Source organism: Myotis myotis, unplaced genomic scaffold, assembly GCF_014108235.1.
Source record: "Myotis myotis isolate mMyoMyo1 unplaced genomic scaffold, mMyoMyo1.p scaffold_m19_p_13, whole genome shotgun sequence".
NCBI lineage: Eukaryota > Metazoa > Chordata > Mammalia > Chiroptera > Vespertilionidae > Myotis > Myotis myotis.
In genome coordinates this window covers 34,986,972-35,010,245 of record NW_023416317.1, presented here as the reverse complement: position 1 = coordinate 35,010,245, position 23,274 = coordinate 34,986,972, and the positions used below count along the sequence as shown (strand labels likewise).

Below are 23,274 nucleotides of genomic sequence, written 5' to 3'. Positions count from 1 at the left end.
GCAGGGTCTGGATGGTGGGCGTCTTTGAGGGAAGTGCCCTCAGGAACACCCGTGGGGAACACAGGGCACAGGAGTGGGCCGGGAATTGAGCTGGATGCTATCTCAGCAGTGGCCTCAGCCACCCCTCCAGGTAGCTCTGGAGCTGGGATGGCCTTTCAGAGTTTCCCTAGTTGTGCAAGGAGGGATAGGCCCTTGTACCCCACCCAGACCAGACCTTGGATATAGGTTGCCCCAGGAAGGGAGGGTGACCTTCAGTGAGGTGGTGGGTGCTGTCAGCCGATAGCAGCCCCAGTAACTGGGGCAGCAAGCCTGCCAGTCCTGCAGGGGACCCGGCGCCCCACATGCTGTGCCTGCTCAGGTGAGAGAATGCGGCCCAGTGCTGGGTAACCCACCGCCTGCTCAGAGCCCTGGCACTTAGGAAGCGCCGGCCCCATGTCCCCTTCTCTTCCTGATTGATCAAACGATAGGATTTCAGGACCTCCTTCCCAGGCCTTTGAAGTGCATCCGGTGGACAGCATGGAGCAGTTCTCGTGGTGGATGTGATGTGTCTGGGCAGTGATTGGTGTTGGCCCCGCCCCCGGAATGCGGGCAGTTGTGTGTCTTGCTGCAGAGAAGTGACGTGGGTGTGAATGTAGACGCATCCAGGTGAGGCTCTGGGTCCACGGAGACTGCGTTTACTTATCTCCATCCTCTCCCATGTTCAGTTTCAGTGGCGATTCTCCCGCGAAGACATGCACAGCAGGCAGATGAGGAAATCCAAGGGTAAACTCAGTGCCAGAGGCAAGCGACAAGCCGAAGAAAACGACCGGAATCTGGAAGACCAGTTTTCCAAGGCCGGGGACGTGGGAAACTGCGTGCTGAACCAGCAGCAGGACGACGGAGCCTCGGAGGAGGCGAAGGGCCCCGTCCAGGTCACCGGAGAGCCGCTGTGTCCCGATGGCCAGCTCTGTGTGGAGGGCAGGGCCGTGCAGAACGGTCCTGCCGGCCACTGTGGGGCCTTGGCCGGGGGCTGTGAGGGGCTCTCAGGTCCTGGAGAGGATGCTGGGGAGGGAGGTACTGAGGCAGCGACCGCCGAGACAGCAGACGACTGAGTCCCAGCAGTTGGCGCTGCAGCCAGACCAGTCGGCCACCCCCGAGGCACTGCCGGCAGCCCGGTCGGGCTGCTTGGCCCTGGTGCCCTGTGTTCCCTTTGGCTTGGCTTGACCTCACTTGTGAGCTCGCCCAGGCCCTGCAGGGCTGGCTTCCTGACTGTTGGCTCCTGCACATCCATTTGAAATGTGTCATACTGCCCCCCTGTTAGAATGTAAGAGGTCAGGTTACTTCTTCTCAACCTCAGGGCGGAAGGCCCAGCCCCGGCTCCACACTCCTCAGTGGGAGAGTCTGGACCGTCCAGTGCCTGTGTCCGCCCCCGCAGGGCCTCCAGGGAGCATGCGGTCAAGTCCATGGACCTCCCTAGCGACAAACCAGGGCTGTGTGGGGTTCACTCCCACAGGCTGCCGGGGCAGTGACCACCCCCTGCTGTTCCCTGTCAGCTGCTCTTCACCTAAAGCCAGGACCCGGCTGCTGTGGCAAAGAAAAGGACCTTAGGGGGAGGGCAGGCGCCCCAGCTCCTGGCTTTTCTCTAGCATCCCATAGACACTGGTAACCTGGAGATGAAAAGGTAACTGTTCGTGCACCTGCTTTCGCAGAATGTCCAAGGAAGTATCCCGTGTTAGTGTTAATGCCAAAAATTTTTTAAAGGTTTTGTATCCAGCACATCGTGTGAACTCGCGTGTTCTCTGTCATTTCAGGGCAGCCTGGCGGGTTGGGTGCCCTTGTCGTGTGCTATTTTAATCCGTGCGTCATTGGCCAAGTTGCCTCCCATGTATGCTATCACGTGTTTATATCGTCCAGAAGGTATCGTTAAGGCTTTACGTAGATGCAACTGGTGTCTTCACCAAAACAACAGCCTGTCTTTCTTGTTTAGTTACTTAAAGCAATAAATCATCTATGAGTTAGAGCCCTGTGCGTACCGAGTATTAGTTGTGTCACAATGAGATAGCCCTGGCCTGATGGTCCCAAGGACTCAACCCCACATCCCGAAGTGACTTAACTCCCGGCAGCGCGATGACCTTCGAGAAAAGGACGCTCCTGTGGGAAACCAAGGAGCCAGCCGGACACACGGTAGAAAGAATGCAGACAGTGGGATTCAGGTGCCGCCAGGTAAGTCAGGGCGGAGCCGCCCCCCATGGCCCGGGGTGATGGAGAAAATGCCTTTTGGAAACAAATAGCCCCGCACCAGTTTCTGTCTAATAAGCATGTTTCCAAGCTTTTAAGGAAATCATTGAATGAGGCAAGTCTCTTCCCTCTTTGCAAGTTCGCTAGGCTACACCACACCTGCGATACGTTTGTACAAAGAACCGAAGGCCCATGTGCAGCCGGTCGTAGTCATTTTCCTCTTGATGCTGGCGCCTGCTTCCCCCCGCCTGACCCCTAGCGCTCACCTGGAAAGGTTGAAGGCTCTGTCCAAAGAGAACTATTTAAAATGGCGTTTTCCATAATTATACCCAGGAATATCTACATGGCATATTGATTTAATAAAAATACTATCTCTTCACCCATATCTTAGAGGATCACCGCTTTTTAAACATATGCTAGTTGGCAGCAGCCTGGGACAAAAGCAACGCCTCTTTCACGGCTCTGAAAAGCATATGAGTGATCCCAGGCTTCGTCCCCCCAGCGGACAGCCTTGCGCCACTCAGGGTTGGGTACATTTTTCAATAATTAAATGACATTCGTGTTGGCTGAAGGTGTCATGAGGGGGAAAAAAATAAATTTGAATTCCTCAGGCAGTTGGGCCCTAGAGCCAAACTAACAAATCATTCCTGAAGGTCTTGTTTTTTCCCCCCTCACTTCTTCACATCACTGCTTATATCTGGAAAAATACCGATTTTACAGGTGGTTCTCAAATTGGTCGCACCTTAGGATCACTGGGGGGACTTTAAAAATGCAATACCTGGCCCGGCCAGTGGGCCTCAGTGGTTGAACTCGACCTATGAACCAAGAGGTCACAGTTCCATTCCCGGTCGAGGCTTCTTCATGGAGGCCCTTTTAAGGAATGAAAAATAACTTACCTGGCCCTAGCTGGTTTGGCTCAGTGTATAGATTATCACTGGTCTATGGACTGAAGGGTCCCGGGTTCAATTCCAGTCAAGGGCACATGCCTGGGTTGTGGGCTTGATCCCCAGCAGCAGGCGTGCAGGAGGCAGCCAGTCAATGATTCTCTCTCATTATTGATGTTTCTATTCTCTCTCCCTCTCCCTTCCTCCCTGAAATCAATTTTTTAAAAAATTATTTATATATGTATTTTAAATCTGCTTAAAGAAATGCAGTTGTATCGCTCTCCAGTGCACACAGCCACACGGTCGAAGCAGTGAGGACTGGAGAGCCTTCGGGCGCCTGTCTTAATGAAGCGGGAAGGCTGTTCTATACCGCGCTCATTCAGCAGAAAAGCCCAGCCAGGCTTTGGGATCAGGCAGAGCTGGTTAGCACGCTCACCACACAACCTGCAAATGTAACCTCAAGTTCATTTCTCCACACCTGCCAGCATCAACCTCCTCCCATGGGAAATGGGACTAATGACGCCCACCTCGTCGGATTTTTGTGAGGAATAATAAGGTGTGGTAAGGTGCTTGGTTCGAAAGCAGCAGTTCATCACAATGCCCACAGGTCATAAATGTGGCAGAGATGGTAGGTGCTCCCCCAGTCCCCATGGGCTCCTGTACTGCCCAGTCCCTCTTGCAGTTTGGAGCCGTGTGACTGGCTTCTGGCCTGTGGGACATGAGCAGATGTGATGTCAGACAGTTATGAGCCCGGCCTTTCGAAATAGCCCATGTAACCCCAGCCCTCTCTTCATCGCCAATGCTCTTGGCATAGTTCAAGGTGGACTATAGCGTGAAGGATAAGGAAGCCTTCACTGTGCTAAGCCACTGGGATTTGGAGGTTTATCTCTTACTGAAGCACAGCATAGCCCATCCTGACTAATAGACATATTGTAATGTTTATAAAATCTATCTGTGGTTTATATGTAACAATCCTTGCCTGAACTTTTTTAAAATCTCCAAATAGATCACACTTCCCTGGAATTATGCGCAATGGGACCAGCTTCAAAAAAGGAAAAACAAAAACATTAAGAGACATTCTAATTCATTTCTTATGAAGCACATTTTATCAGAACTCTAAACATGTTAATTATAGCCTTTCCTAAACCACAAAACATCTTTCAAGAATAGCTTTCAAGATGATGTCACGGTGCTTATTAGTAGGAATATGTTGACCCCAAATTCATCAGCCTTGGAACACACTTTGGTTGGGCTCATCCCCGGCGCAGGGCGTGCTGGCCCTGGGGGGCTGCCAGGGGCAGCAGAGCCGGCTCTTGCTACGGGGCTCACAGCCTGTGCAGGCCAAGAGCAGCAGCTGGGACTAGAGGAAGTTCTGGACGGGTTGGCGAGGGGGGACGGGAAAGGGGGCCTGGGGTGCAGACAGGCAGCCCGGAGGCAGCTCAGCACGGACTCCCCACTTGTTTGTGCAGGTCCTGTTTCCAGCAGCCCTCCCACAAGGGCTGGGAGCTGCCTGCATGAACAGCGCAGGGTGTGCCCTGGTCCGCTCCGTGACCTGCCAAACGAGGCCGCTTCCCGGAGAGCCTGGGCTTCCTGGACCTGGCTCCCAGAGTTTGGAACAAGGAAGCAAGTGAACTTTAGTTCTAAGTACAAGACCCGACAAGCCTTTGGCTGGGATTTCTGTGGTGGCTGTTGCCAGAGAAGGAAGCAGAGCGATGTTCACCACAGGTTCCTGTTGATAATGATCATCTCTGTGGCCAGGCTCAGAAAGCTAACTGAACCCGGCAGGTGCTTGCTCCCCCAGCCCCTGCAGGACGGGGTGGGGTGGGGTGGCATTTCCCTCGGCAGGGGCGGCCAGGCCACATGGGAAACCTGTGTGTTTATGTGGGCATGAGGGATTGGATCATTCACTGTATAGATATATAGTTTTAATTTTTTTTATTTTTAAACAACAAATGTTTATGTCTCACACTCTGGGGGCTGGGAAGTCCAAGATCAAGACACTGGCCGATTTGGCCTCTGGTAAGAACCTGTATCCTGATCTCATGGATGGCCATTTACTCATTTTTGCCTCACAGGGCAGAAAGAGGCAGCAGGTACATAGTTTTTAGTGCCTACACTACAGTGCTGAGTGCTGGGTGTTTGGTGCTGGGAAGACAGCAGTGAAGAGCCAGACCAGCCCTGGCTCCTTTAGAGCTTACAAATGACAATAAGCAGTGGCCCAAGCAATTATTCTATATAATAAAAGGCTAATATGCAAATAGACTGAATGGCAGAACAACCAAACTGAAAAACTGGTTGCTATGATGTGTGCTGACCACCAGGGGGCGCATGCGGAACTTGGGCGGGTGTAGGCAGCAGGCAGCAGAGCGCAGAACATGGCAGGTATCGGCCACAGGCGGGATGGTGGAGCAGGTGAGCAGGGGTGCCAGACCAAGGCGGGGCGCTGGCCGCTGTCATTGGAGCGCGCCTCTGGTGGTTACTGAAAATTCTTTGCTCCCATGCGTGCGCCACGGTCCCGCCTGGTGCTTGGGCACTTGCACCTGCTGCCGGTGCCGGAGCCACCACTCACACCCACTGCTGGTGCCCGGCACCAGCCCCGATTGCCCCTCAGGGCTTCTCCACCTCCCCCTGCTCCAGAGGGGTAATTGGGGCTGGCAGCCACCTTTCGCACCCGCTGATGACACCGGCCCCACTCGCACTCGCTGCTGGCACTGGCCCCAATCGCTCCGCACCATCAGTGGGTGTGAGTGGTGCCAGCGCCATCAGCGTGGCTGCCAGCAGACAGGGGACAGAGACGGACGAGGGGAGTGGGGAGGGAGGCCACGGCAGGAGGATGGGCCGAGACCCACCCCTGTGCCCACTGCAGCCTCGCGGCCCCACAGTTCCTTTCAAGGTGCATGAATTTGTGCACTGGGCCCCTAGTACTATAGTAAGAGCTGTGGAGAAATGCAGGGTGCGTGACAGCACAGAACAGGGAGGTGCAACCTGCTCATGGAAGGCTCTGTGGAGGGAGTCAGGTGAGGCTGAGCCCAGAGAGAGGGGCACAGGTGAGCAGTCCACAGGGAGGCAGTGTGCTTGCAGCCAGGCACATAGACGGAAGAACCAGCCTCCTTAGCTAGAACCCAGGCTCCACCCCTTAACAGGTGGCTTTGGGAAAGTTACTTGTTCCCTCAGTGCCTCAGTTGCCTCATCTGTAAAATGGGGATAATAGTTGTGAGAATTAAATGAGTTAGTATATGCAAGATGCTGAAAGAATGGCTAGTACATAGGAAGAGCTATGTGAAATGTGATAAGGAGGAGAATTGAAAAGGGAAGGATCTGAAGAAAGCTCATCATGTTCAAGTAACTGGAAGATGTCCATCAAGGCAGCTTTGCAGAGTGTGTGGTGGGGCAGGAGTAAAGTAGCAGAGAGGAGACTGGGCCAGATGCGGCAGGGCCTGGGGACCACGGGTATTCCAGTCCTGCTAATCAAAGTAGTGGGAGGCCATTGATTCATTTTAAAAAGGGAAATAACGTAAGGTTTTTGTAAAAGATCTCCATTGCTGAAGGAGAGGTTGGTGTGTAGGGGCCCACAGAGGGCACAGAGGTGCACGTCCGGCGACCAGCGCTTCAGTCCGGTGGGAGGGCTAGTGGCTCGCACCTCAGCGGAGAGGGAGAGAAGGGGGCAGATTTGATAGTAATTCAGGAGCAAATGTGAACAATTGATTGGAGAATGAGGGAGATATTGAACCTGTCAGCCATGCCAGAAACAGGCACGTTGTCTGGAACTTTTCTAGAACCAGTCTCACGGATTGATTTTCAGGACTTGAATAATAATTCAACATTATTTTACAAAACCACTGAAACCTAAGTCTTGATTCCATCCTTAGGACTCAAATAACTAGGTCTTTAATTTTTGGAGGGGGTTGTTGGGAAACAGAAGCAGCTGGTGGGGAGATGGCACGGGAGCGGCGTGTGGTTGTACAAAGGAAACTGTCTGTCTTGGGTCCGAGGAACAGAACCCTAGTTCTGCCCCCAAAACAATGCCTAATGGCGATGCTGGCCATCAGAGCCATGGCTGTCAGCGGGGGACCCTGCCTTGAGGACAGGCTAACGGATTCATTCATGCCAGAGATGCTTTAAAAACACAGGTCCTGACCTAACCGGTTTGGCTCAGTGGATAGAGCATCAGCTTGCGGACTGAAGGGTCCCAGGTTCGATTCGGTCAAGGGCATGTACCTTGGTTGCGGGCACATACCCAGTAGGGAGTGTGTAGGAGGCAGCTGATGGATGTTTCTCTCTCATCAATGTTTCTATCTCTCTCCCTTCCTCTCTGTAAAAAATCAATAAAATATATTAAAAAAAACCAAAACAAACTAAAAACAAACAACAACACAGGTCCTATTGGGGTTGACTGGTGAAAAGAAAACAACGTTTTTCACCCTGTAAATAAATGCAGTAAATTTTACACTAAAATATTTAACTGTGCTGCTCACTGGTCCTTAAGTTCAGTATGGGTGTTTTTTCCTGCTGCCTCTAAATAATATAAAGGCTTAATGTTGATAAGAAATAGATTTCACTTATCAGGGTGAACGTTAAAATGCTTCCTATAATGAGCCTCTGTATCTGTGAACCTTCGGTCCTGAGTCCCTAATATCTTGTTGATTTTTCAATGAAAATAACAAGAAAATCATCTTGGAAGGAAGGACAACCAGCCAACCAGCCAGCTTGCCAGTTTCTGGATCCACAAAATGCCTAGTAACTGTCTAAAAACACCTCCTTTTTAGGAAGCCGGGAGCTACCAGTTCAACCACCCTGCCTACTTCACATAATTGTTGGGGAGTCATTTAATGAGATAAAACACAGTGCTTGTCAAGTGCCAAGTAATGCTGTAATGTTCAGTTGATAACAGTACTCCAGCCAAAATAATCCTGATCACCAATGAATGCAGGGAACCCCAGAGTAACTATTTCCTATCACTTTTCCTTTCCAACTTTCCCTGGGAAAGTGAAGTTATATCACTATGCATAAGATCTGTTTGTGTTTAAATAATCTGGAGGTGAAAAACAGTGTGTATATGTGTGTGTGGGTGGGTGAGGGAGAGATATAGAATATACCAAAAAGCTAGAGTAATTAAAACAATGTGATATCTGAACTGCAACAAATAAGGGGGGCCTATGGGACAGAGGAGAGAGTCTAGGGGGAAAAATCCACACATAGGTGAGAATTTAATATGTGATGAAGGAGGCCTTTCAAATCATTGGGGAAAGTGTGGCATATTTGATAAATAGTGTCAGGCAATGGCAGAGCCATATGCAAAAAACCAGATCCCTATCCCCCATTAAAGCACAAAAATAAATCCCCAATGGAGAAAAGACCTGTAAAAATATCAAAAGAAAATATATCCATAAAAGCCAGGGGAAAAGACTGACATAATGGATTATGTATAAATTTAAACTCCAGTATAAGTTAGAACAAACAGAATTCAGTGACAAGTAACAGAATGGGAAAAAATATTTGCAATATGCATAACAAAGGATTAGCATTCATTCTATTCTACAAAGAGTATCAAATCAGCCAGACATCAAAGTGGACATAAAAATGCACAAACACCCTTCTCCAAAGAAGAAAGAGAAATGGCTAAAACACTTTAGGAGAAAAACATGTTAGGTTGAAATCAGGAAACTAATTTTTTTTTAAATCATCTTTTCAACCAACCTATTAGGAAAAATAGTTTCAGGACTTAAATCTCTAATGTTGCCAGAAGGTGGGGAAATGATTATTTTCATATTCTATTAGAATATATATTGATAAGGCATTTTATAGGGTAATGCGGCAATACTAGTCAATTTCCAGAAATGACACTTCTGGAAACTCTATAGGAATACAACACAAAAAGCATGTAAACAAGCGTGTTTGCTGCAATACTGTTTGTAATATCCCCAAACTAGGAACAATCTAAATGTCCATCACAGAAAAGTGGTTAAGTGCATGCTGGTACATTATTTGGAGAGTTAAAAGAGTAAAGTCCACAAGCACACATACCTGTCCAATGTGTACAAGATCAATACAATGTAAAATGTCTAACCTTTTTCTGCCAAGGCCATTTGGATATTTATAACATCATTCATAGGCCATACAAAATTATCAGCTTAAAAATTAGCCTGCTATATTTGGTCAAACATTTAATTAACTCAGCCCTAATGTCTTGGCAGGGCCAGACCAAATGATTTCACGGGCCTCATACGGCCCACGGGACAATCTCCACCCCTGGTGTAAAAGGATACCTAGCAAGCTCTTTATACAGAAGTTCATCCTAGGTGAGGGAGTGGGGCGGAGGAACGGAGGATTTCAGCATTTAGTGTACGTGCTTTTAGATTATTTGATTTTTTACAATCCTATTTATCAGGCCATTGAAAAAGAACAAAGGGACAACAAAATTTTGGCGGGCTCAAGCACAGCAATATGGGACTTGGGGATGAGATGAAAGAGACCAGGTTAGGCTAATGGGCACCGGCAGGGCTTATAGTAATTCAGAACAGACTGATCAAGATGTCTCTCCACAACTAGGAAAGTCTGCGTTCCTGAGCACAAACTGCTTTAAAATGCATGCCTTGATTTGACAGCGGGTTAGGAGGTATCTTTATATGGCATCATCACACTCGCTGCGTATGCGCATATTAGGAAAGAGTAATAATCTCACTATTTCTCTAAGATGAGAACAGTCTACTCCTTTGAGTTTCATTTAAAATAAAATGAAATAACAGCTCTCGGGTTAAATTATCAGCATATGATCATCTGCAGTATCCAGGAATAAAGGAAATTGCTGTTTTCCATTCAAAAAGAGAAATAAATAAAAAAAAAAAAAACCCTCAGGCAGAGGCCGATGGCATTGGGTACCAATGACAATCACTGCATGCACACACATATAAGTACTTACACACACGCATGGATACACACCTGCAGCTGTGTATCCCAGAATAAATCTCCCAAGCACTGTCTCCAGAGCACGAGAACAGCCTTTCCCACCGCCCCTCCCACCTGCGGCTCGTAGGCCGCCAGCACTCAATGGCTCGCCCAGACATCCATCTTCCTCAGCTTCCCTTTCAACCAGTGATCATTGCAAAACTACGTATTTTCCCCAGAGTGTTTTTTACTTTCAATTGTGTTGAAATGTTCTCAGTATTCAATATACTTCTTCGTAGAAGATAGCTTTTATCACTTTGCAGCTTCAGGAAAAAATAGTTCCCCAAAGTATTTAACTTGCTCCTCGAGATAACCTTTGTCTTATCCTTTCCTACCTTCAATTTCTAGCACAGTGACTGCGCATCACGGATGCTCGATAAACGACCGTTCATAGGTTTATCATCCTCCAGCCGAAGTCCTCTCCTCCCCAACCGGAGTCTCACTGAATGCCTCTTTCATAGTTTTTCATACAGTTGATTACCTCTCTCGTCTTTAAAAAAAAACAAAAACAAAACAAAACTGGTTCAGTTCATAGTATTGCATCAATTTTAACTGTACTGTTCATTTCTTAGTTTTCATAAATATATCAGGGTTACGTAAGATATTGATTGACATTTAAGAAAGCTGGGTGAAGGGTATATGGGTGGGAGCCCTGTTCTCTCTTTGCAAGCCTTCTATAAACCTAAAGTTATTTCAAAAATAGCTTTAAAAACAAAATTTTAAAAATGAATTTAAAAAATGGAGTTTTTAACACTTCTTTTTCTACCTACCATCCCATTTTTTTCCTTCCCTTCACAGTAAAATTATTTGAAACTATAACCTATATTCACTCATTACCATTTATTTCCTCCCAGTTCTTCTTAAAGCCACCCCAATGTTTTCACTCTCGATCTCCACCTTGTCAAGATTACCAATGACCTTCCAAGTTGCTAAACCAAACTCATCAGAACTCATCTCCCTGTCACATCTGCAGTGTGTCACGGCTGACCATTCTTCCTTGACACACTTCCTTCATGTGGCTGCCTCACCCACCCGCAGCTTCTTTTCCTCCTTCCTGCTTATTAGAGCACCTTTTGCAACTCTAAGAGGCGCAAACCCCAACAGCTCCAATTTAGTGTAGATCACTAACACGGTAGAGGAAGCCTGAAACAAGCTGAATTAACAAAAGGGATGAAAACAAAACAAAAAAGCCATGAATTCATACCATAATGATACTTTAAAAAATCTAGTTATTTTTGGAGGTTGCTAGGGCACCAACTCATCGTAGGCTAATTGACTTAAAAAAGAGAGAGAATCAAGCATTGATCTTGTCTTTCCTGTTCATACTCATTTCAGGGCAAAGTGAATAAGGGTAAGTTCTTTATAGAACAATCCCAGGGAATAGATGCAAGAAAATGATAGAAATGGACAATTAATCCTTAATGAATGGTAGATATAGGCAATGATCAACAGCTACTAAAATAATTAGGTGAAAGGTTGGTAGAGAACTTCATACTGGATGGATCAGGCTGATGCAGTTAAGTGACTTGCTCAAGGTCATCTCCTAGTCAGTGGCATAGCTAAGATTTGAACCCAGGCAGTCTGGCTCCAGGACTCCCTCTAGTCTACATTCCCAGGCACCACACTGTAATTTCCACGACGCCTGCTAGAGTTAGCTCGGTGTGAGTACCAGAGAGATCTTGACTGGCCTGATAGGCAAGGGCAACAGGACATTGTTGGCCAGCCGACCAGAAATACTGTTCAGCTCTCAGCACCAGAAATGACAGAGCTGGAAGGAACCGCAGTTCGTGCAAAGGTCACAACCTGGCCCAACTCAGCGGTTTACAGATGGTGACTGTGAGTCACTGGCAGGTTGGTGGGCAGAGCGGGGATCTCCAGGACAGGTGGCCCCCGCTCTATGACAACAGCAGGCGCACAGGCTGTGGTGTTGGGTGGACGGAGGCAGTGGGTGGCACTCCTCGCACGCCACACGAAGATACTCACCCTGCACCTCCGCTCCCAACACAGGAAGGCCTGGGGAGCCATTTTCTCCATACCTCGCGTCTCCTCCCTGCCAGATGCTGTTGCCAGTTGGCAGAAGAAGCCCCTTGCTGCTCCCACGTCCCTGAATCTCATTGTGCTGTGCTTCTGTGCTCTCAAGTACTCAGCCCTAAAGCCCAGCCCTTGGCCTGGACACTTTGGGGTTAGCTGCGTCAGGAATCCTTACAGTGGCCAGAGCTTCTCACATTCCCTTCATCTCTGAAATGCCGACGATCTCTGCCTTGATGGATGTTAATATTCCTATCAGGTCACTGGCCCCTCTCCTTCCACTGAATTCATATCTGGCATTAAACCTAGAGGGTATTATGCTAAATGAAATAAGTCAGATAAAGACAAATACCATATGTTGCACTTATATGTGGAATCTAAAAAACAAAATAAATGAACAAACAAAACAGAAACAGACTCATAAATACAGAGAACAAACTGATGGTTGCCAGATGGGAGCGGGGCTGGGGGAAAAGGGTGAGGGGATTAAGAAGTGCAAATTGGCAGTTACAAAAGAGTCACAGGATAGAAAGTGCAGCACAGGGAATACAGTCAATAATATTGTAATAACCATGCATGGTGCCAGGTGGGTACTAGACTGCCTGGAGGGATTACTTTGTATATTATATAAATGTCTCACCACTGTGCTGGATGCCTGAAACTAACATAAAATAATATTGAATGTCAACTGTAATTGGGGGCGGGGGGGGGGCGGGGAAGGAAGTAGTTGACAAAAGATCTCTGCTTAAAACTTGACAAAATTCGCCCTAGCCAGTTTGGCTCAGTGGATAGAGCATCGGCCAGAGGACTGAAAGGCCCCAGGTTCAATTCCAGTCAAGGGCATGTACCTTGGTTGCGGGCACATCCCCAGTAGGAGGTGTGCAGGAGGCAGCTGATCGATGTTTCTCTCTCATCGATGTTTCTGACTCTCTGTCCCTCTCCCTTCCTCTCTGTAAAAAATCAATAAAATATATTAAAAAAAAAAACCACACTTGACAAAATTCAAAACAGGGTGGAGGCTAGACTGGTGATGCCAGCCATCGTCAGCCCGTAAATCACGGCTGTTTCAGCCCTCGGTCCCTAGGAGGCTGCAGCCAGAGATGAGAGGACACCTGCTTTCCATCAGCTCAGGCACGGACTCTCTCGGCTGCAGCTCCTGGGTTTCCCGTACTGAGTGTCCTTCCCAGACTGTGTCCTCAGCGCTCTCCCAGCAGGCAGCCTTCGCCCCAGACTGCTTGTCTCAAAAGGGTGGCCTGGCCCCGGCCCATGGATTTCTTTTGGATTTTAAAAAATCTAAACAAGGATAAGAACCACAGTCTGCTTTCTAGCAGTTTCACCAGGGCAGCCTTGGAACGAGGCTGCGCCATTCCCTCTCCCTCTCCCCGTTCTGGGACTGCCTCCCCACCTGGGCTTAGTGAGAAGTCAGAGGTGAGCTGCTTCTTTCAGTCACTCAACAAGTATGTGTTGAGGAGCTGCTGCTTCCAGAGACGGCCCTGGCAAAGGGATGAAATAAAAGGCAGAGAAGCGGGATTTGGAAACGGCTCTATACCCCCTAATCAACCCTAAGCACATGACTATAGCCAGCCAGCCCGGCCAACGAAGGCAGATTCCACATGGAACACAGCGGTCCCCAAGGCCTTCGTCCCAGCAAGAAGCTGCCTCTACACGCGGCGCTAAGGCGGGCAGCCAGGACACTGAACACAGAAAGGGTTTCATTTGAGAAGAAACTAACAATCAGTCGGATACACACTTCGGATATTCATTCACATTAAGCAAATCTGCTGGCTATTCAATTCCTTAAAGCAGTTTCCCTAACAATATTCTGTTTCCAAACCCGGCTTGGATGGTCTGAGGAAGCAGGGCTGCGGGCCATGGGAAGGTCAACCAGGACATTGAGTATAAAGGATTTCCAGAGAAACAGGATTAAGAATGTGTTTAAATTATAAGTTTATTGAATATAAGATATATAGGCTGCTGTCAAATAATTTAAAGATAGCCTACATTTCGCACACAAAACCTCATTTTCTTATGATTAAATGTAAGTATATGTCTTCTTTTTCCCTCAGGGGAAAGGAAATCAATTCAAGGTACATCATGAGATAATCAAACAGTTACTAATAAAAGAAAGTCAATACAGTAAAAAATAGTTCAACGAAGTCCTTGCCGAAAGGTGATCATTTAAGTCTTGTCAGCTGTTTTTCTTTTCTGCCCCAGCAGGTCACTCTGCCCACAGCCTTAAGGAAAGATGGAGTGGCGGTAACTTCGTCCGCCTCGAATCGCGTCCCGGGGAAATCCCAAAACCTCTCCTTCTACCTTTGCCTGCTCCCTACCACCACTTCTCAAAACAGATGTGTTCCTTGGGAACATGGCTGTTTTCTAGTTGCTTGGAGAAAAAGTCTGTCATTGGAGGTGGGCCACAAATGTAGAACAAAGTCTCTCTTGAAATGTGCTCTCTTATCTCCTTCTCCGTTATTCTTCCTTCTACCAAGAAACAGAATAAACACCAAATTAAGCCAGACATGTTTGTATTGAAAGGAGAAGGACTAACCACAATGCAGCAACAGTGTTTATTTTCAGTAACTGGAGCTTAGTGAGCCCAGTCTTGAGTCATTCACACAATGGCTCCTGCTGGCACCTGGGCCAGGCCCCAGCAAAGTACATCTCCGGTTTCCTAAACTTATGGCAAGTAAAGGGGGAAGTCAATCGCAATGCGCTCTCAGACACGGGCAGTGAACTTACTGCTCTTTGGGAGAGATTCAAAAGTGCCTTTAGCAGTAAAGAAACTGTTTTGTGAAAAATCCTTCCAGGCAGGGGAAACCACGAGTAATTTAAATTACCATTAATGGCAAATGGCATCGGTTCAGCCGAGGCTGGAATATAAATTCTTTGCATGCATACTACAGTGATGATGCAAAGGTCCCCTAAAAAAATGTGGAGAATAAATTTTTAATATGGGCCGTAGGAACACAGTATATAATAAATAAATCCAACTTAATCTCTCCTTATTTTTCCATGATGAATCACCTCTCTATTCCCCAGGTAGTGACATTCCCAGCCAGCAAGTCCAAACAATAAAGCACCTACACTCAACCAACTGGCACGTCCACCACTTTACTACGGGGAGACAGTCAAAACATCTTTAGGGGACTCACCCGTGATGTATGGCTTGAGTTCTGCACTGATTGGTGTAGTCTGCTTTGTAACATGCAAACTGCATGCAATCTTCCCAGGAAATTCATTTACTAAATCGAGGATATTTTTCTGGAATGTCAAACATATTTGGTCACACTACAATTTTAAAAAATCAAAACAGATGTGCACAACCACTGACGCCGAGCCGAGCCTCCCATGCAGCACACGTCTGTGCTCTTGCTCTCTACTTACGGAGATATTGTTTGCAGCCGAGCAGGCCAGAGCTCTCAGAGTACTGAGGCTATTTGGCTTTAATTGAAATCTGAATATGCTAACAAGCATATTACGAACTCTCCGGGAGTTTATTCTTTTTCCTTTTTCTCAAGCCTGGGCAATTAAGCCGCAGTTTCACTGACCACAGTTCTGTCTTTTTAACTGTTACTGTTCTTTTGTTCATCCTTGCAGCTGCAAAGCAATCCGGTGAAAGCCTTCTCCATCAAATGTACTTAGTTTCCACAGATGCAGCTGATGGGGGTTTCATGGACCCAGCTGGGTCCCAAGCACACACTTCCCACCTCCTCTTGTAACACAGGAGCCCACTTGGGCTTCTCCTGACTCTTTACAGTCCCATGTCCATGGCGACTTTTCTGTCCACCCACCTCCAAATGCAAGCCCACCGGACCTGCCCTTATCCCATCACGCCCCTGGGAGCCTCCTCAACACCAGCGGTTGTAATTGTCCTGGTGAGATGTGTTGGCTGATTCTCATTTGAAGGTCAGGTTAAGATTTGTCAGGCCGCCCTAGCCAGTTTGACTCAGTGGATAGAGTGTCGGCCTGCAGACCGAAGGGTCCCGGGTTCAATTCCAGTCAAGGGCAAGTACCTCGGTTAGGACTCGTGCAGGAGGCAACCAATCAATGTGTTTTTCTCACACAGATATTTCTCTCTGTCTTTCCCTCTCTCTAAAAATCAATGGAAAAATATCCTTGGGTGAGGATTAAAAAAAAATTAAAAAATAAACTTGTCAGGCCTTTTGTTTGAACTGCTGCAGAGAAAACAGAACTGAGAGAGGCAAGTTCCGTGGACAATTAGTACCATGACACGTCTGCTCCCAGCAAGCGATGGCACGTACATTTCCCCTTACCTTAAACAGGAGTTCGCTGGTGTTTTTTGCGCTGTAGAAGAGTCTTATTGTCCCTATCTCATATCCACTTCCTTGGTTTGCCCATTCTCTGTGGAGATCGGCCGCGTGCCGCAGGATGGAAAGCAGAGGGTTAATCCCGACTCCTCCTGCGATCAACACGAGGTTCCTAGAGGCATCCGCAGGCTGAGGGTCAAAGAAGAACTCTCCACCCACTCTCACGGCCACTTCAGAGTCAGGTGCGCACTAGGCAGGAAAGGAAAGATCCTGAGGCCTTAGCACAGGTCTAACACCAAACGTTCTTCCCTAGGGAACTGTGTCTACCTCCGGCGTGTCTATCTGTATTTAGGACTATTTTTCCAGCTTGCTCTCAAGTGTCCCAGGGCCCCGTGAGTTGATTCCATTTGCCCATGACACAGGCAATTTGCTCCTCTGCCTGTGGGGCCCGTACTCACAGCTGGATTCGCTTGAATAACTCTGCCATTTGTTAACTAAGTAGGTGAGGGCCTGGGTTGTGAAGAGGCACAGGGACACCTCTGAAGCATGAGTTTCCTTTTCTGAGTGGCACTCCTGTTCTGATCAAAGCCATGGAGCCGAGAGGCTGTATGGGCAAGTGTCACTGACTGTGGCTGCCCTGGACTCACTGGCGCTGAGAAGTGTGGGCACTGGGGGCTTCCTTCTAGTTGCCAGCAGGGCACAGCCAGGCCTGCTCCACAGACTGAGGCCAGTGGCCACCACTGTAGTACTGTTCAGACTGTCCCTTTCTCCCTGGAGCAGTGCGAACAGGAAGCCTGAGGCTTCACACCATAGAGTGAGTACCACCCCCCCACACCCACACACACGCATATAAAGCACCTACTGCTCTGTGAAGTCACACCAGACTCAGAGCTGAATGCCCTGGTTCTCCAGAGGCGAGACTGCTCTGAGGAGGGTGTTTTGGAGACCTGTAGTGACATTTCTTTATTGTCACAATGATTTGGAGAACACAACTGGCACTTAGGGGCAGGGTGAGAGGTGCTATGTCCTGTGCAGTTAGCCGTGTTCTGGCACTGGCTCCTCCTAAGCCGAGGGTAGAATGTGCAGGAATTCTGTGAGCAAGTACCTACTGCTAGTTTGAGATCAGCCACTGTGGGAGTGTTTACAGCACAGAAATCAGCAAAGGCTACAAACCAGAGCTTTCTTACTCAGAATGTCGGTTTAGTAGCACACCATTACCTGCAATGCACAGGACTGCCTGCCAGACTTCTGAATGGCCCGTGGGCCATGCATGCATAGGTGAAAACGGGTTTCTAATGACCTGAGACTAGACTCTAACTCGTTCTACCAAAAAAAAAAAAAAAAAACTAGAAGATTTTTATTTTTCGCACAGATCTAACATAGTCTGAGTTTGAGAATCTAACCACTATGTAGACTGTATTTTGTTGTGTGCAGACCATTACTAAGTATGTTCATTCACTTTTCTGGAAAACTGCTTCACAGTTGGTAACATGTGTGCGGTCCTGTCAACATACAACCTGCACACTTGCACTTGCAGACAGTGTATTCATGTGATTCTACATTGAGGGACAGCTGTCTGACAACTTCATTCTATCTCTTAGCTCTAATACGCCCAAGCATTTACATACTGAAATAAAGTATCTGGTTATTAATCACTTTCCTTTATTTCTCCTTTGTATCACACTTGGAGAAGTATGTTAAAAAATTATGTTAACTACATTAGCTTTGGATTTCATTTCAGGGTAGTTCTAGAAAGGGGCCATTGGACATGACAGGGTTGAGAACACCTAGTTTAGGGGGAAACGCAGTAACCTAGGAGTTAGAAGACTCAATCACTGCCCCTATGCAACCCAGCCAGTCCCTTTACTTCTCTGAGCCGCATCTGGAAAATGGGTCCCAGCAGTGGGCCTGCTCACCCTCAGGGCTGTGGGGGGCATTACATGACACACTGGGGACACTCCCTGTTGGAATTAAGCTCCACAGAAGAGGATGCTTGGGTCACTGTGGCTGAGAAAAAGCACGGGGGTGCCAGCTTCCTTCTTTCCTGTCACTAAGAAACAGAACCTAAAACTAAGAAATTTGTATTGAGAGAATAGGTGTGTTCCATTACATGCTCCTGACATAAATCAACTAAATGAACTCCCTCCTCAGAAGTAATAATGTACCACATGCTTTTTGAAGACCAAACCTTGAGCACTCACACCTTGGCACCATGCATGACAGGCAATCCTTTTTGACATCCATTTAATTTGGGGCTCCACAAGTTACAGAAAAAAATCTTAAGAGAAAATCTAAGAAAAAATGAAAAATTATTTGAATTTCACAAAGAAGGTCCCTTGGTAAAGAAGTGTTAAATGAACGGAAATTCTTTCTCTAAGGGAAAAAGAAAACCCACTTGAACTATTTTAAATACATAGGAGAGTTTTACATAAGTACGATAAGTGGTTTCCATTTTTGACAAAAGGAATTAGCAGCAAGGGGGCATTCTGTAAGTAGTAACTAAAATGTAAGTCACTAGACTGGCTACCAAAGTGCTTTAAAATACTCCTTCCTTTCAAGTCTTGAAAACAGAATTTATGATACAAGAGTCTCTGCCTAACAATGACAATGAATTTAATCTCTCTGCACCGAGCTTCCCCCTCTTGCTTGCCTTGTTTATCTCTTTATCTCTAAGACTCTAAGAGTAAAAGAGACTAAGAAATGACTTCTCCTGTGGTCATCTCCAGCATGCTTAGTGATGACAACAAACAACGCCTTCAGGTTATTGTTTTTAGAAACCACAGTATTTTCAACCCTAAAGTTGCCAAGAAACCAAGCCCCAGGGAAAGATAATACTCAAGAAGACTTTGTCTCTTTAGCGACAAAATAATCTTCAGGCGATCTATCTTCTAATTTGCTAGCATCTGGAAAGAATCAAAGGCATCTTTGTCTTTTGTTGATCAATAAAAACTGCCAGGGTAGCATGAGCACAAGACTCGCAGTCTGTGCAGCACAATATGGAAGTGAGTACAAGGATATTACCTTCAATTACATAGCAATGTATCTAATCTGGGTATAGATTTTCTACTTGTGAAACAAACAACTCTTCCACAGCTACGGGAGCAGACACACAATAGCTGTCTAGAACCCTTTACCCTGCCAGGAGTTTGAGCCAAAACAGATAAAATAAAGGAAGACATTTATGGCACTTTATTCCATGTCCCAACAGAGCAGCCTGCTGCCACCCAGACACTCACGTGCCTCCATTGTCCACTTGAATAGCTTAATAAGACAAATTCTCAGGAGGGATATAGGCACCTGAGATTGGTTCCAAGAAAAATCTGACTTCATAAAGGCCGTTTGCAGCTCCCACTGGGCAGAGTGGAACAAGCACTACAATTAGGATGTGCATTCAAGCAATGCCACTCGGAGATTTTCTATAGCCTCTAAGAATAAGTTTCTTCATTGAAATGCCAATGAGGCATGAAACCAAGCGGGGAGTTATGGACCAGGACCAGGTCAGGTCACGTGGGAGGCTGACAACCGGAGGGGCTCCTGGCACTAGGAGCTGGGATGGCTGGGCTCATTTTAACGGTGAGTGTGGGGCACGTGAACAACTTGCTGGCCCCATCCCTGCAGCGTATTATAGAAACTCAGGATGTCGCCTAGAGACAATAATGGATAGAGAATCTAAAAAGGAATGATGCAGCTGAGGTCACACCGAAGGGAGGACTCAGGACAGAGGACAAATGTGGCAGGATACGTTTACGATGGAAATGCTAAGGCAAGCAGCTAGGGGTTATTCTGAACAGACAACTGGACATGTAAACCATAGGAAGGCCATATACTTTTATGCCCCCACAGATTTAAAAATCTTTATTGTTTAAATTATTTTACAGGGAAATTTTTGGGGGTGCACAGTTCTATGAATTTTAATACATACACAGAACTGTGTAACTACCACCAGAATCAAGATCTAAAACAGTTCCAAGCTCAAAACACTCCCTTATGCTATCCTTTTATGCTCACCCCTTTCCCCACCCCTCACTCTTGTCAACTACTGATCTGTTTTCCGTCATTGTATTTTTGTTTTCCAGAATGTGACATAAATGGGATTATACAGTACATAATCTTTGAGACTGGCTTCTTTCACTGACCACAATGCCTCTGAGATTCACCCACGTTGCTGTGTGCCATCAATAAACAGTTCCTCTGCCTTTCCTGCTGAATAACAATACAGCATCACAGTGTGCTTATCCACTCACCTACTGTGGGTCATTGGGGGTGTTTCCAGTTGGTGACAATTATGAACAGAACTGCTATAAACATTCATGTACAGGCTTTAATATGAACAGAGCCTTTATCTCTCTAGTATTGGTATTGCTGGGCCCTCTTTTTGTGTGTATTTAATTTCACACAAAAATGCCAAAATGCTTTCCAGAATGGCTATAGAACTTTGCATTCCTGTTAGCAATATAATAGTTACAGTTGCTCCACAACCTTGTCAGCACTTGGCATTATCAATATTTTCCATTTGAGTCATTCTAATAGGTCTGAAGAGATATCCCACTACTATGGTTTTACTCCCCATTTCCCTAATAATTAATGTTTAGAGATGTTAAGCATCTTTTCACTGCTTATTTGCCATCCTTATATCCTTTTTAATAAAGTGTCTCTTCAATCCTTTGACCATTCTTAAATTATGCTTGTTGTTTTGGCTGATTTTTGAGAGTTCTTTATAAATTCTGGATACAAGTCCTTTGCTGGATATCTAAAATGCAAACACTTTCTCCAAGTTTTCAGCTTATTTGTAAAAAATTGTAAATAGTGTCTTCTGCATTAAAAAGTTTTAAATTTTAATTAAGTCTATCAAACTTTTATAGATCTTGCTTTTTTGGTGTCATGTCTAAGAAAGCTTTGCCCGCCCTCAAGTTTTGAATATTTCCTATGCTTTCTTCTAAAACATATAGTTTCATGTTTTATACTTAGATCTATAACCTATTTTAATTTAATAAATTGAATAAAAAGTATGAGAGGTTCTTTTTTTGGGTATGGATAGGCAATTGTTCCAACACTATTTGTTGAAAAGATTATCCTTTCTCCATTGAATTTCTTTAACACCTTTGTCAAAAATCAAGTGACAATTTTCTCAGTGGTTAGAGCAGCCGTGAGCAAACTACGGCCCGCGGGCCGGATCCGGCCCATTTGAAATGAATAAAACTATTGAAATAAAAGACCGTACCCTTTTATGTAATGATGTTTACTTTGAATTTATATTAGTTCACACAAACACTCCATCCATGCTTTTGTTCCGGCCCTCCGGTCCAGTTTAAGACCCCATTGTGGCCCTCGAGTCAAAAAGTTTGCCCACCCCTGGGTTAGAGTGTTAGGCCATCCACCAACAAGTTGTGTGTTTCATTCCCAATCAAGGGTATGTACCTGGGTTGCAGGTTCGATTCTCAGTCCTGATGGGGGCACGTGTGGGAGGCAACCAACTGATGTGTCTCTTACATTGATGTTTCTCTCTCTCTGCCCCCTCCCTTCTACTCTCTCTAAAAATAAAAATCAATGAAAAAAACTAAGTGGCCATATGTATATGATTCTATTTCTGAACTTTTTATTCTGTTCCACTGAGCTGTGTCTATCCCTATGGCAATACCACACTGTTTTGATTACTGTAGCTTTATTTAATCTTAAATTTGAGTAATATGACTCCTCCCATGTTAGTTGTCTTTTTCAAAACTGTTTTATTCAAGTTCCTTTGCCCCTTGATATAAATTATAAAAATATATACAATATCTGTACTGGTACACCTTTTTGGTAAAGGGGATTAAGAGAATGCCTGGGATGGGATGGGTTGTTGGTAAATAAAGTCGGCACACTTGAGAAGTGAAGGTGATGGCAGTGAAAAAAACACAAGGTTCAAAACCTAAGACGACTAATAACTGACCTGCTTGAGCCCCTTCTTGTTATCAGACTTCTAGCAGGGAATGAGCATGCCGCTTATGCAGGCTGTGTTTGAGCCCCGTGAGGAAGCACGAGTTATTAGCAGCCAACATGGATTCCCTCTCAGAACCCCATGTGACGAGCCCTCTAGAGCCTGCCATGGAGAGGAACTGACCCCACAGATTTAGCGTGCTCAGCTCTGGCCTGAGCAGTATGTGATCAGGGACATGTTCCCTCCAAATGATGACAGAATGGTAGTTTAATTCCCTTTTATTTAGGATTATTAGGACAAAATAATGTGATGTGTAGATTTAAATTTTACAAGACATACAAAGAGCCAATTTTCACAACCTTACATATAAAGCAAAATGCTTTACTCCTATGGTAGTATTCAACTAAACACTGTTTGGCGTCTCAGAAGATATTTCCAGATCCCAAAGTATCTTCGAGTCATATTTAATGCACCAAAAAGACTCTGCTCCTTTGGAATTTTGGAGCCTGAATTCAGGATGCAAAGGAGCTCTTTGTGAGCATGTACCCTCCTCACACAAGTCTAGTTTCTTAGATTAAGTGAGCTGAACACAAACTGTGGGAGGCAGAGATGCCCTAATCTGCAGGTTTAAACAGAGATCTGCTCACCTGCTTGTGAATCCAGACAGCAGGAGGGTGGTTCGTATATTTCACTGCCAATTCTATTACTCTCTCCTGTTCTAACAGCCGGGGGCTGGAGCATATTGAGAACCCACCAACCACAGAGACTCCTGGGATAAAGAAATCAATCCTACGAGGAAAGGAAAATAAATTATTACTGTTGAAGCAATTTTAAAAGTGGGGAGTAAAGTAAACAAAACTGACAAACTGTTAGCTAGACTAGGAAAAAACAAGAAACAAAAAGACACAAACTACCAAATTAGACTAAAAAATAAACAGAAAATCTGAATAGACCCATAACAAACTAATTGAATGACTAATTTTAAAACTTTACACAAGAAAAGGGTAGGTTCTGG

At 46.0% G+C, this 23,274-nt stretch overlaps 2 protein-coding genes across 5 annotated transcripts in view; one reads left to right on the top strand and one right to left on the bottom strand.

The window, feature by feature from the left end:
* RFTN1 (raftlin, lipid raft linker 1) overlaps positions 1 to 1,999 on the top strand; it is a 177,635-nt gene extending 175,636 nt beyond the window's left edge. For both annotated transcript variants that reach the window (XM_036332697.1, XM_036332698.1), the window contains exon 10: positions 705 to 1,999. In XM_036332697.1, the coding sequence (XP_036188590.1) occupies positions 705 to 1,091 (387 nt within the window). In that variant the 3' untranslated portion in view covers positions 1,092 to 1,999. The remainder of the gene's footprint in view (positions 1 to 704) is intronic.
* An 11,998-nt stretch (positions 2,000 to 13,997) lies between these two features.
* The window catches only part of OXNAD1 (oxidoreductase NAD binding domain containing 1), a 34,923-nt gene continuing 25,646 nt past the window's right edge, over positions 13,998 to 23,274 (bottom strand). For all 3 annotated transcript variants that reach the window (XM_036332692.1, XM_036332690.1, XM_036332691.1), the window contains 4 exons: positions 22,907 to 23,048; positions 16,349 to 16,591; positions 15,227 to 15,335; positions 13,998 to 14,555 (listed from right to left, as the gene is read on the bottom strand). In XM_036332692.1, the coding sequence (XP_036188585.1) occupies positions 14,401 to 14,555; positions 15,227 to 15,335; positions 16,349 to 16,591; positions 22,907 to 23,048 (649 nt within the window). In that variant the 3' untranslated portion in view covers positions 13,998 to 14,400. The remainder of the gene's footprint in view (positions 14,556 to 15,226; positions 15,336 to 16,348; positions 16,592 to 22,906; positions 23,049 to 23,274) is intronic.